The sequence below is a fragment of the Diceros bicornis genome, chromosome 1 (assembly GCF_020826845.1).
Source record: "Diceros bicornis minor isolate mBicDic1 chromosome 1, mDicBic1.mat.cur, whole genome shotgun sequence".
Lineage (NCBI taxonomy): Eukaryota > Metazoa > Chordata > Mammalia > Perissodactyla > Rhinocerotidae > Diceros > Diceros bicornis.
In genome coordinates this window covers 43,050,896-43,074,114 of record NC_080740.1, presented here as the reverse complement: position 1 = coordinate 43,074,114, position 23,219 = coordinate 43,050,896, and the positions used below count along the sequence as shown (strand labels likewise).

Sequence of the window (23,219 nt, the reverse complement as noted above, 5' to 3'; positions counted from 1 at the left end):
TCTTATAATTCCTCCTGTAATGTCCTTGTTCTCCTTCTCCACTTTAGGAACTACATACAATTCAGTTCAGATATAATCTTTCCTATGAAACTTTCAATGACTTCTTCAGTTAGAGATAACACTCCATCCTAAGGGTTCCCACTATGCTTTGTAGGTAGCATCTATCTCACTGTACTGTCTCTAATTGCTCATGTAGCTGTCTTTTTCTATAGTCTGTGAGTTCCTAGAGGGCAGGGGCCTTGCAATATTTACATAGTGTCTTCTGTGCCTTCCATGAGTGCCTGGCACACACAATCCCTCAAATTCTTTTTGCCAAAATAACAATATCAGCATCCTGTTTCTTCAAGGCTCTTGCATTTGGCTGTAACACCTTCTCCTACCCTCCATTAATATCATTCACTCCCTTATTCACTGAAGATATGGCAACCAACTTAGAATTTCTTTCCACCCTAAGGTTTGCCATCATTCTGGGGGACGTAGATGTCTGCCTAAATAACACATCTGATACTATATCCTCACTTCTTGACTTCCTTTTTTCTAATGACCTAATCTATTCCATCTCAGCCACTCACTTTCATGGTCACACCATAGTCCTTGTCATCACTCACAACGATTCCATTTCTAAAACCATTAATTCAAATACTCTACACTGAGATCACAATTTCTATCAGCTTGCTTGTTCAACTCCACCCACTACAATCATCTTTGACTTCACTGGGACCACCAGTTCACTGACCCCTATACTTTTCTTTTAATTTTCCTCCTCTTATTCAGTTTTAGTACATGATCAACACTTGTCTCAATACCTTAAACTCCCCTAACGTTCTGGTTAGCAATCCCTCTAGTTAACCCTGGATGAAAACAACATTCTTTATCGCAGCACCCCAATAGCCAGGAAATACCTGAGACATTCTATTTACTACAAATTCATCATAACTAATCTCAAGTGGGTCCCTACACTTCCTAGCAATCCTACCCATATTTTTTTGGTCCATTCACTGTACAATGACTATTTTAAACCTTTGTCTGCTTTCCTAAAACATCTGACCTCCTCTTCCTCTTCCTTTCTCTTTTTCAATTTCATGGAGAAAATAAAAAAATAAAACAAAAATAATCAGATGGGAACCATCATCTTTTTACTACCAGGAATACAAATTTACTTACATCACCCATCTTCCTCTATTAATAAAGTTACAATATAAGAAATACCCCTACACATATCTGAGGTTAATCTTTCAACTATGTTTTGGATCCCATGATTTTCTGCCTTTTTAGAATCCTTTCTATACACTATTCTTTTACCCTAGCATTGTCAATCTTTTAAATGGATGTTTCTTATTGGTTTTTAATCACGCTTGAGTCATTTTCATTGACAAGACAAACAAAACATCCTTACTACAAAGTTCACTAGGAGCACTCTCTCTCCAGCTGCCTCAGAGCCAAGCTTTTAGAAATGTTCCTACTCACTATCTCCATTTCTGTGTGTCACACAATCCCAGTTTGATTTACATTCCTATCAGTCCACTAAATGCTGTCACAAAGAACACCAATTATTTCTAAATAATTGAATCCAACAGGAATTTTTCAGACTTGATTTTACTTGAAATCTCAGCAACATCTGACACTGTTGACCACTTCTTCTTGAAACACTTTTCCCTTGGCTTCCATGAGAAAACTCTCTTGGTTTTCCTCCTTCCTGTCTAGTCACTCCATGTTGGTCTTCTTTGAAGGCTCAACCGTCTCTAATCAGTCATGAAACGTTATAGAGTTCAAGAGGCAGTCCTAGGCCAGCTCTTTTTTTCACAATATACTTTTTAGTTCTAAGTGATCTTATGTGTGTATATTATTTTAATTTGCCACCTAAACAAGGATGACTAAAAAATTTCTACCTTCAACTGAGATCTTTAGCTCCAGACCAAAGTGTGCAACTGCCTACTTGACATTTCTTTTCAGTATGCTTAAAATCACCTCCTACTCACACTTGAATTCACATTCTTCACATCCAACTGGATCCCTTTTTTGGTGTTTCATATTTCAGGGAAGGGAACAATCATTTCACTTATAAACCTAGAGTCAATATAGGTAGCTCTCTTTTCTAAATCCCTCACAATAATCTATTACCAAGTCCTCCTAATTATCTTTCAAATTGTACCACTTTTTTTCTATCTTGACCTCCTAGTTCTCTTGGCAGAGTTACTGGTAACTGGTTTCTCTACATCCATTCTTTTTTTTTTTTTTGCTGAGGAAGAGTCACCCTGAGCTAACATCTGTGTCCAATCTTCTTTCTTTTTTGCTTGAGGAAGATTAGCCCTGAGCTAACACATGTGCCAGTCTTCCTTTATTTTGTACGTGGGTCGCCACCACAGCATGGCTGATGAGTGGTGTAGGTCCACGCCTGGGATCCTAACCTGTGAACCCAGGCCGCTGAAGTGGAGCATGCTGAACCCAACCACTATGCCATGGGGCCAGCCCCTCTACATCCCTTCTTGCCCCTCTCCAATGAGTTATACACATCTTAGTTAGAATTCATTTTTAACACACAGATTTGATGTCACATCTTAACTCTCTTCAATGGTTTCTAATTGCTCTTAGGATAGCCACATGGGCCTTCTTTTAGTCCTTAATCTTCACCATGCTCATATCTACCACCAAGTCTTTACACCTGCTGTTTCCTCTGATAGGAATGCTCCTTCTCCCCACATTAATTTGTTAACATCTTCTTATCCTTCTGATTTTGGCTCAATTGTCATTTCTCAGTAGAGTCTTTCTTGACCTCCCTGAGAGGGTCAAAATTCTCCTTTACAAGCACTTAGAGTGCTTCTAGAACTTATCACGACCACTATTTTAAGTTTAATACTTTACTTTTAATCTGATTATGTTTAACGTGTCTTTCTCCCAGTAGGTTATAAATTCCATGAAGGTCGTTATCTAGTTTTACTCAACATTGAATCTTAAAACCTAAAATAGAGGATAGCATACAGTAACTGTTCAATAAATATTTGTTAAATAAATGACCAGAAAGGTAGCAATACTCACTTGTTCATTCGGTTTCAAATATATAATACATTAACAGATGGCAGAGTAATTAGGTTTCTCTCCCACTAATTATGTTAACCTCTTTGAAATTTGTTTCAAAGTTAGATCCATTTAGAAAAAAATCACACTTGCATAAATGAAAAGCCATTTCATAAGCAGCTTAATAAGGGTTTATAATACATTTTTAAAAGTCATTCAAAAAATAAATTAATAGCAAAGGATAAATTATGCATTAAAATATATTAACAAATGTTTCTAATTGCTGTACCCTGCTGGAGCATGAGATGATTATATAGCATTTGCTAACTGCTGTTAACCAAACTTAACTAATAAACTGCACTGAGAAGTCAGTCCTCAGTTACATTCCAATCATGGGAAAATGAGACTCCAATTTTAAAATTCCAATTTAAGAAGTACTATGTTTGTCATTACTGCATAAGGGAATTTTAAAAGCAAAGGGAATGCTTTGTGTACTTAGTTTCATGCCAATGCCAAAAAATGCTTTTCTAGCTTATTAACTTTTTCAGTATTTGTGTACATGCAGTGGAAAATTTGGTAAGTTTAGTATATTAAAAACATAAGTATACTCACTTTATATAAAAGTGAAATTATAATGTTATTTTTCTCACCATTGCCCACCCCAAGCACTTAGCTTTCTCTAAGCATTTAAATTTGTTCTTCCAAAACTGATGAACAGCTACTAATAATATTCTTTTAGTTAGGATTTAAAAGGTTGCCTATTCATTTGTCACCCAGGAATTATGAAGTTGGTTGACAGATAAACCAGATGTCAACAAATAGGCCTAAAACACCCAATATTGTTAAAAGGTCAATGTACTACTTAATAGCAATACACTTCAGTAAATTCTCCAACCAAAAGCAAATAGAACTATTTTTGTTAGAAATGTGAAAAGACTATGATATTGTTCGAGAGAAAAAGAAGGAAAAACAATAAAGTGAGCAAGGAGAAAATACAGGCATAATAATGAAAACAATATGTGTTGACAAAAAAATACAAAATGAAAGAGAAGTGGAAGGAAAGACTTTGAAGACAGAATTTGAAGGACAAATATGTGTCATTATCATCAAGACTGACAAGCGCAAGCCGAGTGCTTCCAAACAGCAAAAGAATGCATTTACTATAATCTGTGAAAGCAACAGAAGAAGAGTTAAGATTTACACACACACACACACCCCCCCACACGCAATACATGTGCTGAAAGTGAGGTATCATCTAGAACCTAGGCATACAGATACCCTCAGTTAACCTGGTAAAATCTGAATAGAGTAATATAACCTGGATCACCTTTTGGGTAGACAACACAAAAATATGATTGTAAATAAATTAAGTGGAAAGCTAATATACAGTACCAGCTTGGAAAAAGACCATGTGAACATATGGGGAAGAGTCAACATAAACAGAGGAAAGGGAACCACCAAGAGCAAAAGCTGGCAGTGTCCAACTCAAGGAGATTCCCAAGAAGGGTTCCCCAGCTCAGAGACTTGAGAAATCCAATTTGTACTGGAATAACTCAATTATGGGGACAGATGTATCATAGCCCAACACTGAATCATGCAAGTAAAATCCCTTTCTGTAGTTCTACATTCCCAGCAGCCGATGTAGATTAGTAGACAGGAAAAGAACGTTTTACAACGTGAGCATTACAATCTACATTAGATATATTTCTTAATAAACTAGCTTTCTCATTTATAGAGTCTCTTATAAGCTATGGTTAGTGTGAATTTGCTTTTGAGAGAATAAGCTATACATTCGGGGTGACGATGATAACAAGTTTGTGATCTACAAAGCTGAGAGCAAACTGTGGTCCACAGACAAAAGTAAATGCAACTTTGAATTGACTCTTAGTTGGCTATCTACTAGCCAGTCAACTAGCCATTCTTTTTTGGTAATGAACTGACTTTGGCATGCTTTTGAATTAATCTGTAACAAAACCCCACCGTTATTAGAAAACAATTATTCCAAGAGCTAGTATTGTTGTAGGGGAGCTTGCAGTGCTAAGAAAAATCTGAGTATATCTGTGTTTCTTAGACTACATTAAAACTTTTGGCTATTCATTACTCATCTATCAGATTGGCAAACACAAAAAAATATGACAACATGTTCTGTTCACCAGTCTGTGAGGAAACAGGCACTCTCATACACTGCCGGAAGGAATGCAGATTGGTATACTCCTTCTGGAGGAAACTTTGGCAACACTGAACAAAAATCCTACTTCTAGGAATCTATCCAGAAGACACACCTCCAACAATAGGAAAAGGCTGTGGACAAGACTATTCATTGCAGCATTCTTACAAAACGCTGCATAAGAGATAAAATATGATATACAAAAAAAGCATAAGCAATGTGGTATTTTAAATCAATGCAGGAAATCTGCATGTATTATCATGGATAAACCTTGAAAATAATATTTAGTGAAAAAAGTAACTTTTACAATGACGTCTGAGGTATGATACTGCATTTATACAGTAGATACCATACACGCAAAGTTTAAAAATATATAATATGGGACCAGTCTGGTGGCGTAGTGGTTAAGTTCACGCGCTCCACTTCACTGGCCCGGAGTTCGCAGGTTTGGATCCCGGGCACGGACCTATGCACCGCTCATCAGGCCATGCTGTGGTAGTGTCCCATATTCAAAATGGAGGAAGATGGGTACAGATGTTAGCTCAGGGCTATTCTTCCTCAGGAAAAAGAGGAGGATTGGCAATGGATGTTAGCTCAGGGCCGATCTCCCTCACCAAAAAAAAATATATGTATATACAATACCATACACTGGGTATAAATATGGGTATATATGTTATTAAAATTATGAAAAATAGGGATGAGAAAATAACACACTGAAAGAGTAACCATTACTTCTGAGATAGAAAAGAAGGTGGGTTATGCATTACAATATGGCAAAATGTTGACATTTACTAATACAGGAAATAAACTATAAGGATATTTGTTATATCATTTTTCATACGTCTGAACTATTTTATAGTTAACAAAATTAAATATAGTTTTATACAAAGGACTTGTAATTTGGCCATTTGGATGATAAGTTATTGTTAAATTATACTTTTTTCATTTCTGATGACTAACAATTTAAAAATTCTAGAGTGCTTGGCGATTACCTACAACGTAATCATTCATTATTGAGCATATGCTGCCACCTAGCAAAACTTCCCAGTATAGTTTGACAACCAAACAGAAAATGGTTCTCTTCTTATGGATGGACTCTGATTTACTATTCCAATAAAAATTATAAAAAGTACTACACATTCAGTTATGAAAAAGGAACTTTGCAACTTCAAAAGCACATTCAAATATAGTTCTTGAAATTTTTAGCTTCTACAATATGTGGAGGCAAATTATTTTGTTCTCTGGCACTTCAGTTTCTACCTTTACTATCTTATAGGAAACAGAAAGCAATTTTCTAACGGGCTTCTTGGTAATTTGCTATCAAGAATAAAATACCGTCAGTTTTACATAAAATTAAAGAACCCAATCAGATTGTTTCACCTCCTAATTCTGATTTTACTTATCACCACTGCCCAAAGAAACAGCTGACTGGAGCAAACCCAGCTCCAGTTTTACAAATTCTTTACTCACTAAATGCTCCGGCACTGTTGTTTTCAACTGTGCATCCTTTCTCTGGTTTTACCAGAAATGGAGGAAAAAAGTCTACATTCAGGAGATTTGCCCCTCTCATTTGAACATTAGGTGACTCAAGCTGAGCTATCCACACTTTCATCTGCCCAACGAATATTTACTTATTATTACCTGTAGACAGGTACTAAGCTAGAGGTTAGGGAAGTTGCTACAAGTCAGTTAAATATTGTCACTTCAAAGTCCACATAATGTACTGGTGAAGATAAAATATGCAATAAATAATCATAAAATGAAGCAAAAAGTGATAATTTAAAAAAAGTAAAGGTAAAATTTTACATTACTTCAGAGGAATAAATGTATTTTAAGAACCTAGAATCAGGAAGTGTTTTATAAAAGTTAGCTCTTGTCCTTGGAAAATTTTTGAAAAGAATAGAATTATTAAGGGTAGAAGACACTGAAAGTTAGCATAATAAGTGCCTCTGCAGGCAGGCTTTTATTTTCACAAAAGACATTTTGGGAAATTAAACATACTATAAATTAGATGGCCACATAACTTTTTAAAAGAAAAAGCTATAACTAAAAATTACACATAGGAGTCGGCCCGGTGGCATAGTGGTTAAGTTCGCGTGCTCTGCTTTGGAAGCCCAGGGTCTACAGGTTCGGATCCCAGGTGCGGACCCGCGCACTGCTTATCAAGCCATGCTGTGGCAGGCATCTCGCATAAAAAATAGAGGAAGATGAGCACATAGAGCAAGATGTTAGCTCAGGGCCAATCTTCCTCAGCAAAAAAAACCCAAAAAACCAAAAAACATACATATGAATTCCAATATCCCAAAGACAATACTAGAGATTTATAAACGTTTGTGAATCTGATGAAACCTATGGACTCTTTTCCTCCCAGAGACAGACATACAAACACCAATTTACATATAATTTCTGGCAGTTATAGGACCCCTGAAATACATTCCTGAATCTCAGTTAAGAAGAGCTAATTTAAGATATTAAGGATCATAAAAATGATGCCTCAAGTTATTCATTCAACAGACAGGTACTGAGGATATGATGGTGAGCAAAAACTTAAAGTCAGGTGGATGGGATAAGAAATCTCTCTCACAGTCACATACATATACACTAAGCAACTATTACGACTGCTAAAAAGGAGATGTCAACGGTGCTCACAGACTGAGCGGGGTTATGGCATAACAGAAGGTGGTGAGATTGGCCTTGTTTAGACTAGTCTTTACCTAGATCAACAGAGAGCCACCAAATAGATTTCACGCAAGGGAGATACATGATTAGATACATGATTAAATTTATGCTTTGAAGAGTGCATGCCAGCTGCACTATGGAGATCAGATTAGAGGGAGAGTAGTCAAGGTGAGTAGTTGGGAGGCTAATAGAGTAGTTTTGGTGGGAGATATAACTTGGACTAGGATAGGGGTCATGATGGAAAAGTAATGGAAAGATCTGAAAGATAATAGTGAATTTGAACTTTTTCAGATATATTTTTTCTTGAAGTTGTTAATTTATCTCTTTTACCAATTTTCTATGAAATTGTTTTTGTTAATTTCCATGAGCTATTTTATAGCAATAGCATTAGCCATTTATCTGTCATATTTGCTGTATTTTTTTTCCAATTGGTTGTCCTCTATTTTTCTTGGGGTTTCCCATTTCTACGTAAACAAATCAATATTTGTTTTTCCCCTTGTAGTTTTTCTCCCATTAATTTTAAATTATAACACCTTCCATCACCTCCACTTTTTTTCTATCTTATTTTCCCCACTTTCATATTAAATATAATATCTACTTTAGTGTGGAATGTATATACTTCCTAATTTGATAAGTTCATTTAGTCATCCAGCAAACATTTATACAGCACATATGTTGTAGGTGATAGACATACACACAAAAAAGAAACAGGTAAACAACTGTTTCTAGAGTAGGAAGCACTCTGGTTGGACAAAGAATACACACCTAGCCCAGACTGAGGTGAATCAGTGAAGACTTCCTAAAGGTCAAATCTGAACTGTTTTGAGGAGGCCTGGAAATTAGCTAAGAGGAAAAAGAGCCTTAATTGAAGACGCCCTAATGTCATTTACTATTCTCAAAGTAATTTCAAAATTGAACAGGAAGCTCACTAGTATTTCCAGCAAATTCCGAGGTACATCACCCTAAGGTCTTTCATGCCTCAGAGGTAAGCTAATTGAAAAGAAGTCCACCAAATGTTTTCTGGAACTAGCACAAGCTTAATGTATGTTTATGAATATAAACTAAATGCCTTCAGAGTTTCCCTCTTCAATATATCCTGTACTCCACTGACAAGTGAAATCCAGACTTATTAACCAGGCAGCAAAACGATAATATATTTCAGTTTTATTTTCTACTTCATCCCACAAGTTCTCATCAATGCAGAGTTATCTATCCCCATACCATCCAAGCGGTTTCCTATTACCATCTCCTCCCTGCTTATATTGGTCCCTCTATCTAGAATGCTTTCTTCCCCTTCACTGAATTACTGACTACAATTCCTGTGTAAGATCCTTAAAGGCCAAGAACAAACATCACTCACTTCATTCTCCACACTACTTGTTTTTCTGGGCATTATTCTGCATCCTAAGTGGGTGTTGCTTACCCCGCCCTACCTGAGTATATGTTGCTTGAAAATAAAAAGTATGCCTTACACAATTGTGTAACATAACAGTGACTTGCTCATAGCAGACACATATATCCCCTGAATAAAGAGGATAAAGAACTTCCTTTGCTGTAGCTGTGAGGTCCTCATTTGATCCTTGCTTTTCCAGCTTACTTGAAGTCTTCAGAGGACTTATGACTTTCTTGAATAGAAGCAGAAACTGGACAGGAGACAGTGGCAGACATGGTAGCCTGGTGACACTGACACATTCTGGTGGAGGTGATGAGGGCAAATACCTGATTTAAAACTGGATTAAGAGAGAACGAGAGAAGGGGAACTGGGGACAGCAAGTATATCCAGTTCTTTCTTAAAGTTTTGCTGTAAATGGAAGGAGAGAAATGGGACAGTAGCTAGAGGAAGAAATAAAATATATCCTTACAAACGATACGGTCTCATTCAGGATGGGCAATTTCTTAGGAAAAGCTCCAGTTCTCAATCCCTCCCCTTCAATAAAAGGCAAATAAGGCACAATGAAAGTTTATTAACTGTTCGGCACTGTGCAGTTTATATATTCCAATTAATGTAATTCTTACAACAACCTTGTGAGAAAAGTACTACCGTGAGCTTCCTTTTACAAACGAGGACACTGAATACAGAGTTTAAATGATATTCCCAAAGTCCCACAGATAAAAATTTATGAGGCCTGAGGGCCAGAGACATGTCCCTTGCTCGAGTCACCTAGGAACCGTGAAGGGGAGTTACCGTCGTCGTGCTCGGAGTTCCGGGAAACCCGTCGGGGCCCATCCAAATCCTCCTCCAGCCGCACTCCCTACCCTCACCCCCGGCCAGCCCACGCGCCCATCACCAAGACGCAGAGGAGCCGTTCCGAGAACCCTAAAAAGGCAGCCCCCCAGGTTCCCAGACCTCGGCGCTCACCTCGTTATTGAGGTTCAGAGTCCCGGGCTGAGCCATGGTAGGTCCAGAAGGAGGATCCGCAGCTGCCGGCACGTGAACTGCGTCATGCAGATCGCGGCTGCGCCGCCACGCCCCTCTACGGCAGGCTCTTCTATCCAAAACTCACTCGCCGTCTGCTCGACACCGACTCTTTGAGGGCAAGAATGGAACTGAGGGAGAACAACTTCCGGAGCAGAGGGCTATGCGCCGGAATTGTGCGTTCCTATGGAAACCGGACACTGGCGCGTGGCCCGGAGGGCGGTCTGGAAGTTGTTGCCGCGTTTAGAGGTGTTTCAGGATACTGGTTTTATTACGTTCGTTTGCAGACGAGGCCTGCGTTTGTAAGGACCTTGGTTTTTGTGTTCCAATTTGGGTGAAAGAGTTTTTAAGAAGGGTCACTTGAGTGACTAATTTTTGACCCGAATTTTTATCTAGTGTTTGTAAAGATGCCTACTCTTCTAACAAGGCTGCCTTATTAGATATAGCTTTTTGTTCCAGCTCTCATTATAGCGCAGGCGTGGACATATTTTTCTCCTCGCTGTAAAAAGGTTTAAATTTAGCAATGAACCAGGACGCTCGTTTGCTGCTGCGTGTGGGAAGCGCTGTTTAGAAGTATTAACCTGCAGGCAAAGGACACTTGAAGGAGTGAGTCTGAGTTAGATAATATATTGCTTAATCGTTAACACCTGGTAGTATTGAGCGTTAAAATGGGTGAAGTGCTGGGGCAAACGCTTTGCATGAATTATCTACAAAATAATCACAGAAATCCAATGAGATAGGAACTATTATTCTTATTTTATAGATGTGGAAACTGAATTCCTAGGAGCCAAGTGTCTTGCCCAGAGTTGCCCAGCTGAGGCCGACCATTGCTACAGGACTCCACTGCTGGTTACATAATCTGAGGTGCCCACTGCAAAACGAAAATGCAAGACCCCGCCCATTCAAAAAGTAGGACAAAGTTTCTTCTTTGCTTCCATGGTGCCTCTTGACCTGTCATATATTTTTCATTTGGTATTTAATGTGGTGCTCCCTCAAGCACAAGGATACTGATGGGTTTAGTGCAGACCCTGTCAGGTGCCTGGGACCCCTGCGCTGGGACTCTGGGAGGGGTGCATGTGCTAGAACGAGATGGCAGCAGTTGCTGGGCAGAGACAGGAAAGTGGGAAACCAGGGAGCCCAACTGGGAGGATATGGGAGGCAGGACCACACATGATGTGAGACTAAGCCCTTGACATGTTTCATTGTCACACTGGACGTCACTTACAAAACTCAGATTCACACATAAAATTGTTAAGAATTTCAAGACTGTGATGAAAGAACATTTAAGCCAGCCCGACGTCTGAGCCTCTGTCCAAGAGGATGGCCCTGTCCAGAGCCTGTGCTCTTAACTTGTGATTCTGTACTTGTATTTGGGTTGGTATTCTTTTAGTTTAATGTTTGATTTGGGCACAAATAGATTAACAGCTGACTTCCTGTTTGACTAGTGTCACATAAAGGTAGTTTTTGCTGTTAATAAATCATACACTGAATTGTAATTGTCTCTTTATTCATCTACTTCCCCTTGTTAAAGCAGAGCTCCTGGAGTGCTGGGGTTTTTCCAACCCAGGTGGGTAGTAGGCGCTAGGCACTCCATACTTAAATACATAGAAAGGACATCTTAAAGGTAAATGTAAAGCTTTGTGGAAAGTGTGCCTCCTAATTTGAGAGAAAAGTGTTGTTATGGTTCCATGCTTCAGAAGGTGTATTCTTAATATGAAGTTTGTCTGTAGCTCTTAAAGACACTGTAGTGTTTTCTCTTGACCACCCCTCTTGTTCTCCAACATCTCGTTTCTCTAGCCACCACAGTCTCTTTAGGCTGAGCACTTGCTTTCTGCCTTTTCTTAGCCCTAGCTCTCTCCTTTGCCTCTGATGCTTCCCCTGCCAGATCTGCTTTCTCAAGCACTACCCTTCAAGACAAGGTCAAATTCCATACATTCTTTTTAAGAATCCTTTCCATAGCACCCAACAGAAGTTGATTATTCTCATCAGCAATTCATTCTTATATTATTTACAGTAGTCTACTTTAACTTGAAATTTGTTGTATACTGTCTGTTCTTTTACATTATAAGCTCTCAGCAACCTTAGATATTCATTTTTAAAGCAACTGGTAATTTTTCATTGTCCCTGATATATCACGAACATGTCAATCTGTCACCACCTTTTGATGCTACAGTCTCAAAAATTATTTTGATTCTGTAGAGAGATGAGCTAACCTGCTCTCATTAAGCAATGCACATTTCTTCTAGTAGTAATAATGCATTTGTATTAATCAGCCACAAGGTTTTCTAGAAAGCAGCACCTCCCCCTTTTATTCCTGAAGGGCTGATCTTTTAAATGCTGTCAGATATATGAAACAACTAAACTATTATCATTAAAAGCAACTAGTGTAAGACCTTTTTCCTGTTTATTACAGTGTTTCACTTTAGTGGAAGTAAGGATCCATAAGCATGTACAATGGGATTCAAGTTTTCCAACTTCAGGTTTCTGAAATCCCATTGTATTCATCTACACAGGCTGCCATAACAAAATACCACAGACTGGGTGGATTAAATGACAGAAATTTATTTTCTTACATTTCTCGAGGCTAGAAATCCAAGATCAAGGTACTCTCAGGGTTGTTTCTGGTAAGAATTCTCTTCCTGGCTTGCAGAGGCAGCCTTCTTGCTGTCTCCTCACTTGGCCTTTCCAATGTGTACACTCAGAGAGACTTCCCTGGTGTCTCTTCCTCTTCTTATAAGGATACCAATCCTATTAGATTAGGGCTCCACCCTTATGACTTCATTTTATCCTCAGTTACCTCCCTAAAGACCTTATCTCCAAATACCATCACATTGGGGGTAAGAGCTTCAATATATGGATTTTGGAGGAACACAATTCAGTCCATAACACATACTTTCTTTGAGAAAAGAAAATTACCTCAAAAGTAATCTTTTCCTTATCCAACATGCCTGATGACTGTCATTTCTATCATTTAGCACTTTCAAAAATTGTAGTCATATGTTTCTAGATTACAACTAAACTCATGCATGTTTAGCAATCAGAATAGAATTGAGAATTAGACCTACACATACGGACAACTAATTTTTAACAAAGTTTCAGTGAGGGAAAGCAATCTTTTCAAAAACTGTGCTGAAACAACTGGCTATCCATATGAAAAAAAATTAACTTTGACTCATATCTCACACCAAATACAAAAACAACTTGAAGTGGATCATACACCTAAATGTAAAACTTAAAACTATAAAACTTCCAGAATAAAACACGGGACAAAAAGCTTTATGACTGAGGGTTAGGCAAAGATTTCTTGGATAGCAGAGCAAAAGCAGAATCCGTATAAAAATATATTAATAAACTGGACTGAATCAACCTAAAACTTTTACTCTTCAAAATACAATGTTAAGAGAATAAAAAGCCGCATATGGAGAGAAAAATTTTGCAAATAGAATATTTTATAAAAGACTTTTATTTAGAGTATATAAAGAACTCTTCAAAATCAATAAGTAAACAAACAACGCAATTAAAAAAATAGACAAAATATCTGAATAGATTCTTCACCTAAAAAGATATGTGGATAGCAAATAAGCACATGAAAATATGTTCCACATAATCATCAGGGAAATGTAAATTAAAACCACAATATGATACCGTTACACACCTATTAGAATAGTTAAAAAGTCTGATCATACCAAGTGCTGGTGAGGATGAGAGCAACTGGAACTCGCCAGCATCATTTGTGGGAATATAAAATGGTATAATCATTTTAGAAAGAGTTTGATAATTTCTTAAATTGTATATCCACCAGCCATATGATCTAGGCTTTCCCCTCCTAGGTCAATAAAGAAACGGAAGCACATGTCCACATATAGACTTGTTTAAGGGAAGCTGTATTTGTATTAGCCAAAATGTAGAAACAACTCAGATTTCCACTCAACAAAGGAATAAACTGTGATGTACACAGACACACACAGACCACACACACACACACAATGGACCACCACCCAGAAATGAAAAAGAATGATACACAGTATTATATGGATGAATTTCAAAATAATTATGCTGAGAGAATCCAGACCAAAGGACTACATACTGTATTATTCCATTTATGTAAAATTCTAGGAAGTGTAAACTAATGTAGAGTGACAAAAAGTAGATCGTTGATTGCCTGGGGACATAGGGGAGGAAGGATGGAATGATGGGAGGGAGAAATTACAAAAGGTCATGAGGAAACTTTTGGGAGTGATTGATATGTTAATTATCTTGATTTTTGTCATGGTACCACATTGTATACATATGTCAAAACATATCAAACTATACACTTTAATTATGTGCAGTTTATTGTGTGTCAATTATACCTCAATAAAGCTGTTAAATAAATACACTTACTGTTGAACTAACAATTCTACTTCTAGAAAAATATGCTACAGTTATATTGGTACAAATTAATGATGCATAGATAAGGATATTCATTATTAAGTGCTTATAATAACAAAAGATTTGAGGCAACCTGTCCATCAACACATAACTGATTAAATTAATGGATCCATTAAGAAGAGTAATCAGCTCTTTATTTACTGGAACGGAAGGCTCTTTATAACATATTGCTTAATGAGTAAATCAAGTGGCATTACACTATAGTATGCTATTATTTGTGTGTGTTTGGAGGAAGGATATGTAGATACACACATCACATTTACTTGATTGTACAGCATCTTTGTTCCCTGGAGGGGAAGTCAGTGGCTGAGGAACATAGGTAAAGTCTTTCTACCGTGTACTTTTTTGTATCTTTTAAATTTTGTAACATGTACTAGTATAAACTTTTAAAACTAGTAAAATTAAAAATATATTCTCATGGTTTTTGTTGCAATTTTGAATGGTGTATGTTCTCTCATTTCTGCCTATATTAGCTGGTAGTGCCAGGATAGATACAAGCTATGAATTTTTTTTTTTTTTGGCATATTTGTTATGTAGTCCTTATCCAAATGTTTTGTTCTTTTTGAGGGAGGAGAATTTTCTAGGTATACAATCATATTATCAGAAAGAATTATATCTATTTTTCAGTATTTATATCAATTATTTTATTATATTGTCTTATTACATTTGCTAGAACTTCTGAAATAATAAGTAATAGCGGTGATAGTATCCTTAGTTTGTTCCTGATTTTGATGGGAATGGCTTTAACATTTCACAATTTGAAATGAGATTTGGTGTTTATGGTGAATAGTTTAATAAAATTCAGGTAGTTTTCTTGTTTTTCTAGCAGTTTTTTTATGGGTAGAAATGATTGATGAATTTTATCATTTGTCTTTTCAATTTCTATGGCTTTGATCTATTATTTTTCCCCTCGAAGCATTTTCCCCACATATGTTCTAATTTTATTGTAGCTGTTAGAAAGACATGGACTTTAGCATCAGGCCTACCTGTCAGCAGACCCCAACAGTGGGCCCAGTTGTCCGTGGACCCCACCAGCTGGCCTGCCCACAGACCCCACCAGCCATCCTGCCCGTGGACGCTGCCAATTGGCCTACCCAGAATCTCTGGCGAGACTGACTGGTGCTAAAACCAGTCTATAAAGTCTACTAGAGGTGACTGCATCTTCAAATGTGCAGATGATAATGCATGGCTACTAGGATCATGAAAAATCAGGGAAACATGACACCATCAAAGGAACAAAATAAAACTCCAGTAACCAACCCTAAAGAAGTGGAGATCTATGAACTGCCTGACAAAGAATTCAAAATAATCATCTTAAAGAAGCTCAGTGAGCAAAAAGAGAACAGAGATATAAAAGCAAGTGAAATCAGGAAAACAATACATGAACAAAATGAGAAATTAAACATCTTTTCATGATAAAAACTCTCAACAAATTGGGTATAGAAGGAATGTACTTTAAACATAATAAAGGCCATATATGACAAGCCCACAGCTAACATCATACTCAATGGTGAAAAGTTGAAAGCTTTTCCTTTAATATCAGGAATGAGGCAAGGATGTTCACTTTCACCACTCCTATTGAACTGGAAGTTCTAGCTAGAGAAATTTGGCAAGAAAAGGAAATAAAAGTCATCCAAATTGGAAAAGAAGAAATAAAATTATTTCTGTTTGTAGATGATATGATCTGATATGTAGAAAACTCTTAAAGACTCCAACACACACAAAAAACTGTTTGAACTAATACACACATTCAGTAAAGTTGCAAGATAAAAAAATCAATAAACAAAAATAAATTGTGTTTCTATACACTTACAATGAACCATCCAAAAATGAAATTAAGAAAACAATCCCATTTACAATAGCATCAAAAAGAACAAAATACTTAATAATAAATGTAACCAAGAAGGTGAAAAACTTGTACACTGAAAACTATAAAACACTGATGAAAGAAATTAAAGCAGGCACAAATAAATGGAAGGACATCCCATGTTCATGGATTGGAAAAATTAATATTGTTAAAATGTTTATAGTACCCAAAAGTGATTTATAGGTTCAGTGCATTCCCTATCAAAATCCCAATGACATTTTAAACAGAAGAAAAAACTCCTAAAATGCATATGGACCCGTAAAAGATCCTGAATAACCAGAACAATTTTGAACAAGGAGAATAAAGCTGGAGACATCACACTCCTGATTTCAAAATATATTACAAAGCTACAGTAATCATAACATATGGTAATGGCATAAAAGCAAACCTATATACCAATGGAAGAGAATAAATAGTTCAGAAATAACCCGCACAGATAAGGTCAACTGATTTTCTACAAGGATGCCAGAAATACTATTGGGGATAAGATAGTCTCTTCAATAAATGGTGTTGTAAAAACTGGTTATCTACATTCAAAAGAATAGAATCAGATCCTTATCTTACACCATACACAAAAATCAACTCAAAATGCATTAAATATTTAAATGTAAGATTTAAATTAATGTAATATAATGTAAGGTAATATAATAATGTAATAAAGGTAAAATATATAAGGAACCCAAACTCAAGAGCTAAAAAACAACCCAAGTAAAAAATGGGCAAAGGACCTGAATAGACATTTCTCCAAAGAAGACACATGAATAGCCAACAAGTATATGAAAAAATGTTCAACATTAGTAATCATGCAGACAACACAAATCCAAACCATGATGAGATATCACCTCACATCTCTTAGGATGCCTATAATCAAAAAACAAAAGATAGCAGGTATTGGTGGTGATGTGGAGAAAAGGGAACCCTTGTACACTGTTTGTGGGAATGTAAATTGATGTGGCCACTATGGCAAAAAGTGTGGAAGTTCTTTAAAAACTTAAAAATGGAATACCATATGATCCAGCAATCTCACTTCTGGGTATATATCCAAAGGAATTGAAATCAGGATCCTGAAGAGATATCTGCATTCCCAATGTTCATTTCAGCATTATTCACAATAGCCAAGACATAGAAGCAACCTAAATGTCCACTGAGGGAAGAGTGGATAGAGAAAAATGCAGTATACACAAACAGTGGAATATTATTCAGCCTTAAAAAAGAAGGAAATTCTGCCATTTGTGACGGTATGGATGAACCTGGAGTACATCATGCTAAGTGAAATAAGCCAAGCACAGAAGGACAAATACTACATGATACCACTTATATTAGAAATCTAAAGCAGTCAAACTCACAAAAGCAAAGAGTAGAATGGTGGTTGCCAGGTGCCAGAGGGAGAGGAAAATGGGGAGTTATTAGTCAAAAGGTACAAAGTTTCAGTTATATAAGATGAATAAGTCCTAGATATCTACTGTACAGCATAGTGTCCATAGTTAATGATACTTTATTTTATACTTAAAAATTTTCTAAGAGGATAGATCTTATATTAAGTGAATTTTTTTTTCTTTTGGTGAGGAAGATTGGCCTTGAGCTAACATCTGTGCCAGTCTTCCTCTATTTTGTATGTGGGATGCTGTCATAGCGTGGCTTAATGAGTGGTGTGTAGGTCCATGCCTGAGATCTGAACCAGTGAACCCCAGCCCGCTGAAGTGGAGTGCATGATCTTAACCACTATGCCATGGAGCCAGCCCCTATTAAGTATTTTTATCATCAAGAAAATAATAACAAAGAGTGTGGGAGGAAACTTTTGGAGGTTATGGACATACTAGTGGCACAGATTGTGGTGATGGTTTCACAGTGTATACTTATCTCCAAAGTCATCAACTTGTATCTATTAATTATGTACAGCTTTCTGTATCATTCTTCAATAAAGTGGTTTTAAAAAAAGAGAAAGTTATGGGCTGATAATAACAAGGTGATTGTAATGCTATGCCTTTCTCTTACTTGAATGAGTAGGTGAAAGAGAAGTTATTATTGGGAACTGTCATTTTTTTAAGCACATCATTTACAGTGTTTAGTACTTGAACTATTATTAGTGATTCACCTCAGAACACATTGCAACATGACTGAGTATTTCAATCCCAGCTAAGAACCACCTGCATTAAGTTTTTCAGCTATTTTGGCTCTGCATTTTCAATCCTCTATCCCCTGGGTGGCAGTGTTGTTCTCCAGAAGTTTCACATTACAATTGAAACTTGGAATGTTAAAGAAAACAATCTAAGTGAATGGCTTATGACAGCATTTTCTGAATTAGAAGGAAAATGGATGGATCTATCAGGTTTTATATTTCTTTAATGCCTAAGATTAACCCCTCAGATTTCAATTTTTTATTTAAAATGAATTACTAAACAGTAATAAACCCTCTAAGTGAACCACTAATGGATTTATTTAAGATTCAATGCTTTATATATATAACATACTAAATAGTGTAACTAGTTACTGTATAGGAGACAGGTAATTGGCAAGTCACTAGGCTAATATGTTTACTAAATCAATCCTCTAACAACTTATTTTTTGCCTAAGTTTCATTTGAATTTTTATGTAGTGTTTTGATTAGATTTGTTACTTTATACCTCTAGGCAATCTAAAGGAAAGTTTCCATTCTAGGAATTTTAGATCTTAAAAATTTGAAATAGCTAGTTAATGTTATATAGGCAAGTTTTACAAAATCTAAAGGGATGGGGCTGACACTTACTTAGCAATTTAGCATTTGGCTAACAGTTTTGGCTCTAGAATCAGACTATCTAATATCAAATTCTAATTCTCTCTCTTAATAGCTTTGTGCCCTTGGGCAAATTATGTAAGCTCTCTGTGACAGGGTTCTTTATTTATAAAAATGGGAATGATAGTCAACCTCATAGGATTGTTGTGATGATTCAGTGAAAACACAATGTAGAGTTCTTGATGAATATTTACCTCTCAGTAATTTAAACTGCTGTTATTTTCCATTATCTCATTTGATCTTAACAGTAACTTTGTGAGATAGACATGGTATATATGAGGGATTCATGTCTTACAAATAACAAATATGCCTGAGGTCATAGAGGTAATAAGAGGGCAATGTAAGTCTCTTGAATAAAATCACTGGTGGCAGTTTTATAACAACTGTATGATATGGATGTATAAATTACATTAATAATTTATGACCACTATGCCATTCTTTCCCATCTACCTAATTATTTATTCATTGTTCAGTAATTACTGGACTATTGCGCTTTATAAACTATAAATCCCTTCATATATATGATTTATTTCTTTCAATTATTTGCCAATTATCCCAAGATAGTCTCAAGATTATGCAACAAAGCTTATAATAATTTAAAGCTAAGTTCAGAAAACATTATTAAAGCCCAATTCAGATTTATTTTCAGTATAGTGATTGGCTTTGATTCACTTTAATTCACATTTTTGAGCATCTATTTTGCAAAGCATTGTGCTAGTTTCAGTAAGAGATTAAGAAAGTGATTTAAGACATTATCTTTGTCCATGTTCATCATGGACTTAGAGAGTAGTAACTTTAATAATTCTAACATCAAGACCAGCCATATTAAGTGCCATAGAAAGAGTATTATAGGGAAGTGAGAGAGCGATTTGATTAGAAGTCTTCCTAGAGGAGGAGGGTTTTTGAGTTCTATTTTGAAAGAAGGGTGGCACTTCAATAGGCAGCTGCAGAATAGGAAAAAAATTCCCAGCAGAGGAAATTACGTAAATAAAAGCACGGTAGTAAAAAACACTCTATTTCATAAATAAAGTGTCTAAAGACTTTTTCATATGCTCAAAGTTTCCAGAAACATTGTTAGACATAGAAATTAAAAGCTTTTTAATTTTAAATATATTTCCCACACACACACCTCTTAAAAAGATAGTTCTCTTAAATTATTGAAATTTTTAAAAAGTGAAGCAAAATATTTTGAGGCAAAAACCAAACTTCATGGATCTTAATAGACTGGGAGAAGCAGGTTTCAAAATACCTGGGAATTTATGGATTTGTAAATGACGGAATAATAGCTAAAGGAAATTTTGCAGCGGTTATATTTAAATGTAAAGATGGAGATTTGGGATAGAATGAAATGAATGGTGTAAAAGCCTGTTCAGAGAAACATTTTTAATTTGAACGTGACCATCAAGGAGCAAGAAATTTGTAGCAAATCTTTTGGGTCACTTGTCCATGGAGACCAAGAGAGAGATAAGGTGTATAGCCTGGGGAGTTCAATTTAGCAGGTCATTTAGCCTCTCCTTGAAGGAATTCAGTGCCTTTTCTCTGGTAAGGATTAGGGTTAGAGAGAGAAGCCTTGTTATTTTCCCAACTCATAGTCAAGGTGCTTGAAAGTGCTAGTTCTGCTTCTTCACTTTTCAGTTATTCCTCAATGCACTGCACTTTGGAATCTCCTGTTAAAACTCCACTGAAACTCTGCTTGTCAGGGTCACAGTGACCTCCTAGGTATTCAACTAGACTTTAGGGTGCTCTAGGTACAAGATATCACCCCTTTCCTTTGCCAGGATTGACTGACCTGAATGTGTTGGCTGAGCCATTGACCCCTTTTCCTCTTTTGTCTCCCCATGTGTATCATGGTCTAAGCTAGAAGCCCCGCCAGATAAATTTACTATATGTAGTGGTCGCTTCATACCAGACTTTTTCCTACCTGATCCTATCCATGTGAATACTATTGATTCTACAAAAAATTATCCAGCCCCAATGTTAATAGTGCTGAGGTTGAGAACTGCTGATCTATGTCCACATCTGTAACAACCCACTTTACAGTGCAGTGAAATACCAAGGGCTGGGCTGTGGAAGAGGTCAGCTCTGGGCGCAGGAAGTGAAGGAGGGGACAGGGATTTGTCTGTAGAGAATTTAAAATCGGTTATAATGTTGACTAAAAGTCAATCTGATTTTGTTATTATCATGCACTAGAAATTCTAAAAAAAAAAGTTAGTGATAAAATTCTCTTCCCCAAACAAATATTTTGTTAGTTTAAGTTATAGTTACCTCAGCTTTGCTGTTTTAAAAATATGGATGTAAGCTTCAAAATTAGCTAATTTTTATTAACTTTAATAAACATATTCTATATAAAAAAGTTTGGAGAACTGTCAGGTATGCAGTCAGCCCCTGACACCTGTAGACTCACCTACACCTATTCAATAGTAAGTTCCTAATTGTTTGGAATCCACTGATCTCACTTTTTGACGCAGTTCATTTGCAATCTCTGTGACAGGACATATTCCTGCATTTAACAGTGATTCAAAATAAACAGTGGTAGCGGTATGCAATTTTCTAAGTTACCTTTTGTTTTCTAATATGAGGTTTTAGATGAGGTTAATCAGACAAAAGAATTTGTAAACAGCTGGAATCATCCTTGAACATTGTACAGTGAAACACCAAGCTTTAAAATCATTTCTTGAAGAGAGGCATACAGAAAATGTGGGAAAGGATATTAACCACACAACACCAACAACCAAAAAAAGTAAAAAAATAGATATTCACATAGAAAAAAAGAATCAAATTTCAAAGTATAACAGAAGAAACAACAGAAGATTACATTGCCAAAAAACCCAAAAGAGCAATATTTTAATGCCTCAAGTGTTTTCACTAAATATGGACACTTGTTCTAAAGCAATGGATCAAATAATGTCCATGTTTATTATCATTCAGCCCTTTTCTGTGATTTTTGCAGAAAAAAAATTCTGTAGTTGTCACTAGTATTATAGAGGTCTATGATGAATTTTATGGTGAAAATATTGTAGTGGAAATATTTTTGACTGAAGAGCCATTTGAAACCACTAGCATACATCCTAGAGAAACAAAGATGTGGATAGTATAACAATTTTTGGAATTTATTGTGAATGGGATTATAATGAATCTCTGCCAAATTTATTCTAATGTTTATTTTTTTACTAGTTGCATATATGTTGCTTCATGTGAAAGAAACATCAACATTAAAATTAATTAAAAGTGTTCTTCAACTATAAGTGAAGAGTAATTGACAAATCTGGCTATATATTATCTAGTAAACATGATTATGTGAAGAAGATCAATTTTTGATGAAGTCTGTGACAAATTTGCAGAAGTTCAAGCTTAAAAACAAAAACAATGATGTTATTGTTGAATGCTGTGACAGACCAATATGTAGGAATAAATTTTACCCTTTTTAATAGATAATATAGTTAAAAAGTATTAGTCCATTACTTTTTAAATATTTTTATATTCTAGAGTTTAATTTTTTAGTTTTTAAAGTTTTTTACTACATGATTTTATATACAAACTTCAATAAAATATAATAATATATCTGAAAATAACTCTTTTGTGTAAAGGATGATAGGATTAAAAATGGTTTGTTCTGGATGTACAGTAGGTTATGTCACTGGTAGCCTAATATCCCAGAGGTATTTATAGTTGGTATGTTTGCAACTGAACTCACTATTTACCTTTCAGGAACTCATGTTAAAAAAGCAAACAAACAAGAAATTCTAACCTCAGTGAAGGACATTATCATCCACATCGCCATCCTTCACTTCTTCCTTCATTCAACCCCCACTCCCACATAACTAGCCAATAATAAGATTATTTAGATTTTCCTTCTTTCATCTCTCTCCTG

The 23,219-nt window shown here is 36.1% G+C and overlaps 1 protein-coding gene and 1 long non-coding RNA gene across 4 annotated transcripts in view; one reads left to right on the top strand and one right to left on the bottom strand.

The window, feature by feature from the left end:
- Positions 1–10,346, bottom strand: part of SRFBP1 (serum response factor binding protein 1) — a 74,796-nt gene extending 64,450 nt beyond the window's left edge. The window contains exon 1 of the mRNA XM_058539215.1: positions 10,221–10,346. Coding sequence (XP_058395198.1) covers positions 10,221–10,256 — 36 coding nt within the window. The 5' untranslated portion in view covers positions 10,257–10,346. The remainder of the gene's footprint in view (positions 1–10,220) is intronic.
- A 158-nt stretch (positions 10,347–10,504) lies between these two features.
- The window catches only part of LOC131404491 (uncharacterized), a 67,613-nt gene continuing 54,898 nt past the window's right edge, over positions 10,505–23,219 (top strand). For all 3 annotated transcript variants that reach the window (XR_009219809.1, XR_009219808.1, XR_009219807.1), the window contains exons 1-2: positions 10,505–10,579; positions 11,041–11,186. This is a non-coding gene — a long non-coding RNA (uncharacterized LOC131404491). The remainder of the gene's footprint in view (positions 10,580–11,040; positions 11,187–23,219) is intronic.